The sequence below is a fragment of the Fringilla coelebs genome (assembly GCF_963513975.1).
Source record: "Fringilla coelebs genome assembly, chromosome: 1".
In the NCBI taxonomy this organism is placed as follows: Eukaryota; Metazoa; Chordata; class Aves; order Passeriformes; family Fringillidae; genus Fringilla; species Fringilla coelebs.
The window spans coordinates 126,219,979-126,232,982 of record NC_140028.1 but is presented as its reverse complement, the minus strand read 5'-3'; the positions used below and the strand labels follow the sequence as shown (position 1 = coordinate 126,232,982).

Sequence of the window (13,004 nt, the reverse complement as noted above, 5' to 3'; positions counted from 1 at the left end):
GTATCATAAAATTCCTGCTGTTGATGGTTGTTTACTTTTTCTAGACACAAAAAATAAGCATCAGAACTTAGAAACAGACAATTTTTTGCAATAACTACACATTTTATGTCTTCTTTTCTGGCTTCAGAAAGAATGGGTGATGTTCTGTGCTAGAAAAGTTAATGCTTTTAAAGCCTTCTGTACTCACTAAATGTAATAACAATGACAGCACTTAGCGCTTATATAAATCTTTCCATGCATAGAGCTCCATCCTGACATCGAAAGTATTATTATTCACATTTTACGGATAAGTTCTTTAACATTCTAGTAGTGAGTTCAATTTCCACACCCTCCAGGCCAAGCAAGTATTATAGTAGGGGTACAAATGTCAGAGATTTCAGCCGAGAAATTCCTCATCTGAGTCTCAGACCATGCTTTACTATCAACACATGCTTTAGCTTTATGCTGGTTTCTGCTAGTGACCCTCCTTTAGATTAGAAGACCTGTTAAGTACTACTTCTCCTTTTTTTCTTCTTCTTCATTGACATTTTTCAAAAATCCAGGGGTTTCCTCAGCTTTTCTTACACAAGGAGTTTTCCTTGTGACTTCAACTCAGAAGGACACCTCTACAGACTGACTCAAGCCTCAGTATTGTTTTAATAACATATCTGTAATAACTGTTTGATTTTTTTTTATCTGTCCTGTACAATCAATTTGTTTTGTAAAAAACAGAAAATATTTCTATTTGAAATAGTTTTATATACATTTTTATGCTAGCCACTTTTTAATCATTCTTCTTTTATTAGCCATACTTGGAACCAAAATGTGATTAATGTACATGGCCATTACCCTGACCTACTTAGCTTCCCTGATATTTTACTTCTTGTTCTTCTTTGGTTTTGTTTTCATAACTGATTTTAGGCTCTACATGGTCAAACTCCCCAGATGTGTTTATATAGCATGTGGTATGACATGACTTCACCAGTCATTTATTATGGCTAAATAAATATTATGTCTATGTATTATCATTTATCATTTTGAACAGCAGAATCTTCAAAGGAGACCTAGAGAATTTTCTATATCTAGGTCTTAAAAAGCATCATTTGGTGGAATTTTTCAGTGGACAGGGGAAGCACAGCTAACAAAATTTTTCATTATTTGCTCTTTTGAGAACTTACCTCCAGAAAGGTTCCTTGAGTGCAAATGAATTGAAAATATCTAAGTCTAATTCAGGAAACAAGTAATTCATGCTACTAACTTTCACTGACATTAAGGAGAGTACCAACAGACAAAGAGAAACATCAGTTAATGTAGGAAAAATAAGATCCTTGATTTGTTGTCTGCCATTTGCTGTATTTTCTTCACAGTCTTATTTATAGTAAATAATCATATTTAAAAGTTATATTAGCAGAATAAGTAGTAAAGTTATCCTTTTTTTCTTAATTTAAATGCTGATTTAAATGGCAGTGCTACAGGCTTCTGTGGTTCTTGATTTGTTGGTCATCTAAGTTACATGTAGAGGAGAGGAAGCAGTAAAATGGGTTGTCTTGAATACCAAGTGGTATTTGCCAAAGAAAAACATGAACCTGTTTTTCTACATAAGCTTTTTTTTAATATACTACCTGTTAAGTTTTGTGAGCAAAGGAGGCATGGTAAGTTTATCTTAAATCATCAGGGAGTTTATAAGTTTATCTTAAATCATCAGTAAACAGAAAATAAGGAAATAGCTGCTGATATAATGATATCCAATTCCTGGAGTTCCTGTGTATGCAGAAAGAGAAAAGCCAATGAAGGAAACAAAATAGATTACCATGAAGTAGAATGAATGCAGATGGAAGTTTTTGCTTGATGTTGTTAGGTAACACTGACAGGTACAGGAGCAGCTGTTGAGCAAGAGCAGAGAGCATCAACATCACCATGGGGCCGTAGCTGACCCTCTGTAAGGTGACAGAAAGAAACTCTGTAGAGAGTTGAGTGGCAGCACTAGGATTTCAGGAAAACATAATAGCTCAACTTCCTCTTAAATGTCCATAATTAAAATGCCCTGCTTGGTTCAGGGGCTGTTTAAACTTGGTATCCACTCCATGGAAGTGCTGTTCCACAGTGTAGCTCACATGTAGCCCAGTCAATGGTAGTGTTCAGCTCAGTAATCAGATGGGTTAAATGTAACCATGCATGTATGATTGCAAGTTGTGCCCCTTAATGGCAAAGAATATATGGTGAAGAATATTATGTCTTGGAAACACTGTGATATCATGTAATGGGAGACAAAAAGCCTTCTGAGGCATAGAGTTTAGCAAGCTTCAAAAGGAGTTTCAGTGAATGATATTAAGTGACTTCAGACTGTCAAGGAAAAAGTACATAAACAACAATTTATAATGTAAGCTCTGTAATGAGCTCTTCTCTCATAAATATGCAAAACACTAATTAGTTATAGCCAAATTTCCCTAGCTTTGGGAATCTTTTGGAATATAGCTTTTCAGTAATTGAATCACATCAAAGTATTTTTTCTCCCACTCTTCTGAGTGTTATGTGTGATTTGTTGGAGGGTAGGCAGAGATGGGAAGCAAGCTGTTGACAAACCAAAAGATGACTTTGATGTGGTTTAGTGAAACAGTGACTTACAAATTTATCAGAAAGCAATGAAAAATGAACATATAAGAAGCCCTGTTTGCAGTGACTACCAGCACCACGATGAGGTCTGTCAATTAATTTGATTCTAATTTTCTGAAAGGCAACTAATTCTTTTTTCCATGAAGTGTATAAATATTGCAGATATTAAGTTATAACCTTATGTTGTAAGGTTTTGGAAGGATTTCAGAGTATGTTTGAAGCCAGATGCTGCTTTTACAGGGCACTTTTTTTGTAAAGTTTCTTTTGATGATATTTGAAACATTAAATGGTTGGGCATCACATTATTTATAGTTGAAAGAATTTCATTTGATTCTGACTTCAAAAAATTACAGTGAAGCAACATCACTATCTTGACAAATTACCAAAACATTCCTCAGTATACCCACTGAATTAAATAACACTTGCCTTTCAATCGTCACTTGGAAATGCAAAGAGCAATGGAGTTTTAGGAGATCTGCTGTTAAATCTGATACATTCTTCTTTTTTTTCTTTCTTTTCTTTTTTTTTTATTATTTAGAAGTTGATCAGTCTGAAACTGTTAAAACCTTGTTATATGAAATGTTACAACCTTGTTTCCAAATTGACTGTGTGTTTATTACCAGTACACCCTTGATTCTTTGATGCTTCTAAGGCAACTGATCTGAACTATTGTATGAAACAGGACTGTTTAGGCATGATTACAGGCTCAGAACAGGATCCTTCAAATAGACCAATAAAGTCAACACATAAAAACAAACCTACAACACTTCCTTCGTCATCAAACCAACTGAAGTCCAACATTTAAAGCCATGGATTTCTTGTCTTGTTAGGTTTCAAGTCCGTGGCCAAATGGATGAAAGCATTCATTCTATGATTCTATATAGTCAAATTAAAAGTGTGTTTGCACATCTTGGAAAGCAATGATTTTGCCTTCTGGGTATGTCTGCAATGCTTGTGTTAATTCAGATTAAATGAATGAGGACAGTAGGAAAAGAGTAGATCTTCCATGAGAGATGGAAGGGACTGCTAATATGATGTTACAGATCTGGTCCTAAAATGCTCTTTTGGGGATTTTATTTAATTGAAGTTATTGAAATAATTGAAACATTTGTTTCGTTATAGTTGTTGGATTTCAAATTTAAATAACAGTATATGTTTGGGGGACCTGCTGAAAGGAATTTTGAGGGGTTTTGGGTTTTTTTTTAAGCAAAAGTCTTTTTAGTCCTTAATTGCTTCAGCAGTAGCACAGATTCTGTTTGCTCTCACAGTCTAGCCTTCATCTACTTCTACAGCTTCATTCATTTCTATCTGTTTTGTTGGCAGCGTCATGAATTGTGACTAAATATAGGAGTTCAGTATTACAGCAAATATAAAGTCATTTCTACAACATTTACTTATATCACATTTTGGAAAATAAATGACAAAATGAAGGCAGTGTCATCATATTAACTCCATTGAAAGTTCAGCTATTATGCATTGAACCTGAACAGAATTTCATGGCTGTACTCAGGTGAAATGTTCCGATGAAATAAGAAGAAAAAAGCTTTCTGAATTCTTATCTGTCACATTATAGCAATATTTTCATGAATTCCCAAGTTATTAAATTTATAATACTGCAGTAGGTTTTTCCAATTAAATGTGCATTTTCTTTTGTCATAAAGAAGGAAAAAACTTCAGTTATGGTTTTTACAGTAATTTAATTAAGCATTTCCTGTAAGTTCATTTCAATATCTATCATGGCTCACTAAAGTTGATACTCAGTATAGAATGGTAGATTAATTGCCCTTTGTCTTCGATGAAATAAGAATCTCAAATATGCAGAGTCATGAAATTTAATTGTGTTCCTCAATTGCTTATTCAATGCTTTGGAAACCTGAATCAAGAAATACAGAAGAGGGCCAAAGGTTGTTAAATGTAGCGAGTAACACAGATTTTGAACTTTACTTAATGAACCGAATGTTTATTACTATGAAATAAATGCACCATTTAAAGAATTATGGTGGCAATGTAAAACATTAAAATCCTAATTAATTTTGGTCAGAAGCATGCAATGCGCTCATTTTTCCTAAAACATTTTCATTAGGGTCTGTATTTTCTCTGTTATTGAGATAAATTTATTCCTTTCGTATGGCAGTGCTGTCTTTTTCTGGCATAAATGTGTCCTTCAGTGATGTTTACAGTGATGTCTTTCAGCTGCCTTCAACTTTGGGCAGTTTGTCTTGACAGTAGCTTCCAGAAGCATTTTTGTATAACTCAATTTTTATATTAAAGTATGTTAATACTTTGCCATTTAATGTTGTTAATAATTTTTGAAGCAAAGAATGTTCAGACCTCTTGATAAAGGGCTATAGTTATATATATATAGATTATTATGTCATTATTATTGATATTGAAGGACAAATTTGCCTTAGAAATTACATTATTCATGATGGTGTCACTTAGAAAACTAGGGTGCACTCTCACTCTGGAGTGGAAATTAAGAAGGCTTGTCCCATATGGGCACGATTCAGTCCTGTCAAAACTGCTTTTCATCTCTTTCTTAGTTGTTGTTGCAGGTTTGTGATATCTAAGCATTTATAGGTGCAGTCAAATGTTCATAAACCTGAACCTTCAGAGACTCAAATTCTTACAGAGGAAACATTTTCCTCTACTTTCTTCAAGGAGAGCCAGCTGAACTTGTAAAACAATGGTTGGGTTTCAAGCACCACCTGCCCTGAAGAGGATCCCAACTGTAGTGGCAGTCAGCCAAAGGGACCACTCAGTGGAATGGTTGCCTCCTAAAAAGGAGAGGAACAGATGGAAGATTTGAAATCTGGCATGAAATTCCACTTCTGTACTAAACGTTAAATGAAATTTGACTGTAAGGGCTCTTGCAATGGTACATTTATCTGTATAATCAGAATTAGCAACAAGGAAGTAGAAAATACAGAACACTGACAAACATTTCAAAAAGACTTTTAAGTTCTTGTAGCACTGTGAGTTAAAGGAAAGAGTTTGTGATAAACATGCAGCTGCTTGTAGCTTCTTGAAGAGGAGCTCTAGTGTAAAAGTAGTTCTGCTGGTCTTGCATTGCCACCTAGGGCTCAGCAGTTGGTACTGCTTGGTAAGGAAACACTGCAGCATTGCTCTTTTCACTGAACAGAGTGGGGTGGAGAGCTACTTCCAGTTAATTGATGTCATGTTTGCTTACATTGTAATGGCTAGTCCCTTCATAGCCTCCACTTTATAGTGTACCAGATCAGCAGAGATTGTGCTGTAGGACTTTGGTGGGCTTTGACAGTAAGAATTAATGGCAATGTGCATTAAAAGGTACAACTGTCAGATATCCAGTGGTCCCAAAGGGGGCATTTTCTTGATGGCTGCTTTAGAATTCTTCATGAAGCAAATGTCAAACTTGTCAAGGCTGTCACTATGAAAATGATCCATGTAGCAAGGGTCTCCTTTTCTTGGGAAGCAAACAGCTGCCTTATCACTGCAGAGCTGTGGTTACAGAAAACTGTCATCTATCGCAAGAAATTTATATTTGCTTCTAATATCCATTGGTAAAGAACTGTTCCATTTGAACTCTATTTTTGCACCACTGTCCATTACAAGGGTTGTCAGTAATACTATTGAAGAAGATAACATAGGCTTTGGAATTAAAATAGCTTTTGAATTTTACTGCTGGATGCTTTCCTTTTGGCGATTTAACAGAGACACTATCTTAGCTCCCAGTTTTTCCCTGACACTCATTTTCTTCCAAATCTGCCCTGAGACTTTGGAAGCTACACTTTCACATACACAAACAAAAGCTCTAATATATAATAATATTTTTTTTCCTGATCTATTTTTAAGAGTATTAAAAGTATTTTTACCGACTTCCAAGAGGTATTTTCCTAGCTAGATTCTGTTAGGCAAGAGAGGAAATGCCAGCTGGGCATCCTTAATAATTTAGTCTGTTAGTGATATTACAGGTCTTTTGGGTTAAGATATTCTAGAAAGTACAGGTATCAGAATTTGGTCCTGAATGCTTTTGAGATGCTGTTTCTAGATTATGTACTAGCAGAGACAACTCTTGAGTCATTCCTCCTTATAGCAAGGCATTTTTGTGTTTTGCATACTTTCTTATTATTCAGATGATTCTTTATATAATCCTGTAATGTATAACTGTTTATTAAGTTTAGAATATCTATTACAGTTGGCAAAATAGTCAACATTGTAATGCAACTCCAGATATTACAGGTGTGGTGCAATGAACAGAACTGGGAATTGATGCATGTTGCAGCACAGTTAATTAATGTGTGATCTGTTCTATTTGCAGAAGAGTGTCAGATTTCCTGTAGAGTTAAGAATTGTCTAATTCACTGTTGTTTTCCACGTTTCATTTCATTCACTAATGGAGAAAAAATAAATTCTCAGGCATTTTGAAGGAAATTGGTTGGAGGGGATAAAAAGCGAAAGGGATACTCAAAACCCCTGTTTCTAGGCTTTTTCCTTTATTTCTTTCTTTTTTCATTCCAGAATTTGTCTACAGGGGAATATTCTGGAATAACTACTGCAAAATTAACTTTCTGTCTCAGACCTGTTATTCTTCCGTCAGAGAATAATGTGATTGACCTTAAACATGCTTTGAAAGAGATGAAATCGTATCACAGTCTTTCTCAACTGTCAGCTCAAAACTTTAGAAATAGAATTTAAAAGTCAGACTCTTACCTTTAGTTTTTGTGACCTAAAGATACCTAAATATTGAAGTGCTCTCATGAACTTCAGCAAAGCTATTGAGTGATTAATACTTCAATAAATCAAACATTTAATTATATGGCAGATTTTAGGGTCTCATTTCTAAAGTCTTGGCTCCATTCTGTTGCTTTGACTCTTAAATGCTGAGCTACCAAGTATAGACTAAAAAAGAAGAGATGTTCAAGTGATGTTTATAGGACAGTTGAAAACACCTGTAGAGCACCCAAAGGACCCTTTAATCCAATACCTTGTTTCCATCAGAGAAAAAGTGGGATGTAGGAAAACTCATGTGGAAGGTCCATCTCTCCATCAGCGTCATCAGGATGCAGATGAGGTGTCCAGTGGCTTGAGGAGCTCCTGAGCTGGCATGTCAGTTCAGTGTTGGGTTTAGCAGTGCTTTGTAATGCTCTTTGTACTTTTCCTTATCCCTGTTGGTTTTATAGGTCTGTAATAACATCAATTCCAGACTAGTAAACTTCATTCATTTCAATATTAAAATAATCTTTGGGCTGCTGAGTGCACTTTTTCAGTAGGAGTAGTAGTACAGTCTTGAGGGACTCACATCCCTTGGCTATTCCAAGTCACCAGATCTGTGCAGAGGCATCTTTTTGGTGAGTATGTTCACCATTATGATATTTGAGTCTGTGGTTTTCTGTAGTCACAAAAGATACGGAGACTAGTTTGATTTTTGGCATCCAATGGCAAGGACTGCTTTAAAAGTTTGACTTGTGACATCTGCTGGGAAAAGCTAGTTTGATTTTAGGATTTTTAGAGCAGAAAGCACTAGATGTAAGAGTCATAGGTGGCTGGAAGAAAAATAAATAATTATATAAAAAGAGATGTGAGGTATTAATAAAAATAATGTGAACTGAATTTCTGTGGGCAGAAACCAGAATTCAGTATTTTGTCTGCTGTGTAGCTGCTGGTAATAGAAACTTTGCACACTGCCCTCATGGACTGGTTTTTAACAGATAACATGAAAATAAAAGAATTTCCTTTGCTATTCATCAGAATTAAAAGCATTATAGCGATAATGATAGGTGGTAATTACTAAAACAAATATATTAAATATATTTAATCTGCAGTCTGTTTTGCATAATTTCTTGATAATTAGGCTATATAGGCTATGTAGATGAAAATTCAAACATTATTAATGACATTGGAAACTCCAACCATTTCATTATTCTGTGTGCAATCATTGGGCTGCCTCTTGGGCTACTAAAAAATAAAGCATTTCATAGAAATCTTGCATTGTCATCAAACTGAAATAATAGTGGGTTTTCACATCCTTTGGCATGGTTAATGTGTGCTCTAAATTGCCAGTTCAGATCTTCCCCGAGCATACTGGCAGTAATAGAACACTTCTTATAATCTGTAGAGGTTTGTGTCCCAAATTATTCTGACATTGTCATTCTGAGGCCTCTGCTGTCACTTCTTTCCTGGCAGAAAGCTGCATGAATGCCAAAACTTGTGGTTCGTACTTTCCAGTGTTCCCCAAAAATCCTTTCTGCCATCTTGTTTGTGCTGGCACTGTTGTTCATGTGGCAGTGCGCAGCCTGAGAACTTATCTGGCTTAGGGCATGCCTAACAAAGAAAAAATTTTCTCCTTTAGCTGTGAGATCAAACATCACTACTCTGAACTTTGCACGGTAATCACCTGTGTTCAGAGATACCAAACTTTGCCTCCAAAGGAGGTGTATTTCTGTTCTTGGAAAACAAGATGGAGTGAAAACCCTTGTACAAAATTATGATATTTTATGTGGAGCCTGGTTCAGTGCAATGCTAGTCAGACAGTTTTTGGCATGAAAATGTAAAAAACCCAAAAAATTTAAAAAATCAGTCAGGCATCTGGGTGACTTGTGCATTGGAATCTGCCCACATAAGTCAAATTTATGTTCTGCTGGTAGATTTTACCTGTTTGAATATGTTTTACTTGGTTGAAGCAACAGGAAATCAACAAAGGAAAAGTATTAGTTCTGCAAAATATCCCAAAGTTGATGCTTCCATCTGGAGTATTCAACCCAAGCAAATCCTGGAGCTGCCATCACCAACAGCCATTATTTCTGCATCTCAGAATACACTGATCACTGCAGCTGCTGCTGTAACCTGGAATTCTGCCAGAGTGCAAGCATGACCTTTTGAGCGCAGAATTAAACATTTCAAATTTACACAAAGGCAGAAGATTCTCTAAAAACACCTCATTCATTGGATAAAAACTTTTTTGCCATCAAAAATGTCAGGAAGCCAATATCCAGTATCGAGCATAATGTGCCTTAACCCTCTTGTAGTCCTCAGTGAAGGTATGGCCCTGTCTCTGAAATTTCTGCACGCTCCATCTCTTAGGAGAGGAAGTCCTCAGCAATATGTGAAGAGTTCTGGGCAAGAATGAATTGTAGGGTTTATATTCCTTTATGAGGAAGGACAAGTCAGGACACCAGAATAATGTCAAGTTGAGTGCTACAAAGGGGGATTAGTTGGCTCCGAGGTCAGCTGGAATACAACTGCTGCAGGTGGGGACCTGCAGAAACAGGCAGATTTGCTGTTCTTTTAGTAACATGTTCTTCATTAAATAACCTGGCTGGTTTTCCATAGCAGGCAAAAGTTTCTGTGAGTATTTTTTCATTCCACAATAGTCTTTTGTCACATGTAAGCAGTAAGCTTGATAACACCTTACTCCTTTGTTGTTTCTGATTCTGCCCTGTGTGTTTTCATTTGAAGTTTGTATATTATACATTGCTCTCTCTTTAATATATTCTACACTTCTAATTTCAACAAATCTTCAGTGTTTGGTTTCACACACATGCACAGTCTTGTTTTCCCAGCTAAATGAAAGGAGCCACAGGAAGCACTACACGTTTCAAAGGTAACTGAAGAGATGACAGACCAGAAAGAGCTTTTAACAGTCAGTCCTTAAATATTTCTCATTGCCTAGGCTGTCCCCAGAAGGGGGAGGATTCAAAGGCATGATGGCTTGGAGTATCTGCTACTTTTATAGAACAACTAGCTTTCCCATTTTATTACAGTTGGGCATAGCATATTACGAGATCACATTTTTAAATGAGATTTTCTACTGCTATTCTATTTTGTGCTTCCCATGTAATCTTCCTATATAATTTCTACCTCTAAATATTATAGTTGTCATTACAAAGCATGCTTTGATAGTGAAAGAGGAGCTAGGATGCAAAAAGATAAAGTTATTTTCCTACAAGAATGAAAGTGCTCTTTTAAATCAGAAAAATACACCTCAGGTTACTGGGTCCCACCTAAATGTCCCTGGTGTTTCCTTTGTCTCAGCTGTTGGCTTGTGATGAGTACTGTTACAGCAGCCAGGATGCTTCTTCATTCCAAAATGTCTGTTCATTTCTTTTTTGTGTTATCGGAATGTGGAAAATTCTCTGTAAATTGAATTAAAATGCGGACTAGGAAGCTGGTCATACTCCGAAATTGTGATCAGGACTGTTCATGATGTGATGAGTTGCAAGTTGCCTTGTAAAACAGTTTTCTCACTCTTCCATAATTCATACTTTGGAGGTCGTGATTTTGTACCGGACACAAAATAGGATCCATTCCTATGGAAACAGGCATTATGATGTCACTTCATTTTTTCAGTGAGATCCAGAGGAACCCATAGTGAATTATGAGCCTTACTCTAGGAGCTGAAGCTGTAGAATATTGTAAGCATGCTGCTGCCTGACATGCTCATGTTTCCTATTTTAGACCTGACTGATCTTCAGATAACATATGGTGGTACAAGTAATTGGAAAATTGGCAGACCTGTCAAGAAAATATGCTAGATGGGACAAAAATACGATGCTGCAGCACATAAAGTGTCTCTGAAGTTAAATTTATTGTCTTTTATGAAATGGTGAAGTAAACATATCTGGTCACAAAAAAATGAAACATTTTTCAATGGCAGATGCTTTTCAAAAGTAATTTTTAGTACAATGATGAAAGTTCTTGCATTCAAAACTTATTTAGTGCGAACCTCTGGTCAAGAACAAAGGAAAGGTGTGCAATATTTTCTGCTGTAGGTCTTCAAATATGTTGTCATCTGTGTGTGATTTAATAATTTCTTTATGTAACTATCCAGTAAAATGGTCGGTAAAATATTTACTCATTAAATTTTTCTTCTGCTATAAATGTAGGCAATTAGATTTGTTTAAATTTTGTATAATTTTTATTTCAACACTTGAGCAAAATCAATCACTTGAATAAAGGACTTTTTGCTTATTGTTATGCTCATTAGTCAGGCAAAAGATGGCAAAAGACTGTACCGAATTCCATACATCTGCATAAGCAGAAAAAGTGTACTTTTTTAATAAATGGATTAATGTTCAGGTTTTCATTTTCTTTTACAGGAAGATGAAAATGAAGCTGAAGCAGAAAATCCATCTCAGGAGCTGAATTTGGAACAGAAAAAATCAAAAAAATAGGAGATTGCTGTCTTGTTTGAAATATTTGCAAGTTGTGTAACAGTGGTTATAGTTTCTCATTGTAAAATTAAGAAAAAAGTTCTCAATAAAGTCATTGAAAATTAAATTCATGGTGCACTGGGGAATTAATTAAGTAGCTCCTGGTGATATTCTTGATTACATTAAAAGCTGAATTATCAGAACTGAGTACTTTACCAATAAAATTCTGAAAGCTTTTGAAACCCGTTATAGAAAGCTGATGGGTTATTCATCACATGTAGCATTTACTAAGCAAATAGGGCAATTTTATGTTTTACTCTGCAAAATGGTGTTATCCTTAAAGGATAGTTATAACTCAGACGTATTTTGGTATTTCTGAGCAAGAGCTTTGATTCTTAAAAGTTAGATAAATATGTTCTACTAAAGGAGTTCTGAAATTTCTTCTGATCAGTGATTAAAGTAAATGTTTCTGAGGAGTAGGTAGAAGCAAGAATTTTTTGATATGTATGGTACATTTTCAGAAGTAATTACTTTTACATTTGTATTGTGATTTTTAATCGGTTTCTTGCTGCATTATACTTTTCCTTATGTAAACCTTTTCCAACTTCATGTGATCATTGTCTTTTAATGAATGTCAAGCTTTTGTCTTGATTAGGCCATCTTACCCAGGTCTAATTCCTTCATGCCATTCTTTTCATTCTAACAAAATAAAATAACTTCTTTCTGTGTCATTAGACCTTCAAGTGAGTAATAAACATCTAAAATAACTTTTCTTCCTATAGTCCTAATTTTGTTTTCCAATTTACCTTTGCTTTTTAGCCTGTGCAGGTCGCTAAATGGGAAAGTACAAGAAACTCAGAGGTATATTTATAGCCTGATAGTTTCACAGATTGCAATGAAAAAACAAAAAATCTCACTGATTCTTTTTTGTGTTTAAAACAACACTCACTGAAGTCCCTTTAGTGATGTTTATCATAATCTAGAGAAATAAATTATCTTCAGCTGAAAAAATTCACTTCTTTTCCCACTCTGCTATACTTTTATTTTTTGCATTGAGTGTTAAATCAGATTGTAAATAGTATCCATCCCCAGTTTTATCCTCTCTATGTAAATTATATTTTCAGGATATTTTAAAATCAACATGCCTGTGCTTAAGCAATATGTTTTATGAATTCTTTCCTGATTTATGAGGTTCAAATGTGTGTAGCTCATGGACAGATTTCAATCACAATTACTCTACAAGAGTTTAATACACTAGATCTCATTTTAATGAATGCAGCT

General features: G+C 35.2%; 1 protein-coding gene across 4 annotated transcripts in view; it reads left to right on the top strand.

Moving 5' to 3' along the window:
* Positions 1–12,403, top strand: part of PHF14 (PHD finger protein 14) — a gene marked incomplete at its 5' end in the record, with an annotated part of 160,378 nt that extends 147,975 nt beyond the window's left edge. For 3 of the 4 annotated variants that reach the window (XM_084211205.1, XM_084211203.1, XM_084211202.1), the window contains one exon: positions 11,670–12,403. In XM_084211205.1, coding sequence (XP_084067331.1) covers positions 11,670–11,744 — 75 coding nt within the window. In that variant the 3' untranslated portion in view covers positions 11,745–12,403. The remainder of the gene's footprint in view (positions 1–11,669) is intronic. The other variant, XM_084211204.1, reaches the window with a different exon arrangement.
* Positions 12,404–13,004: the final 601 nt, after the last annotated feature.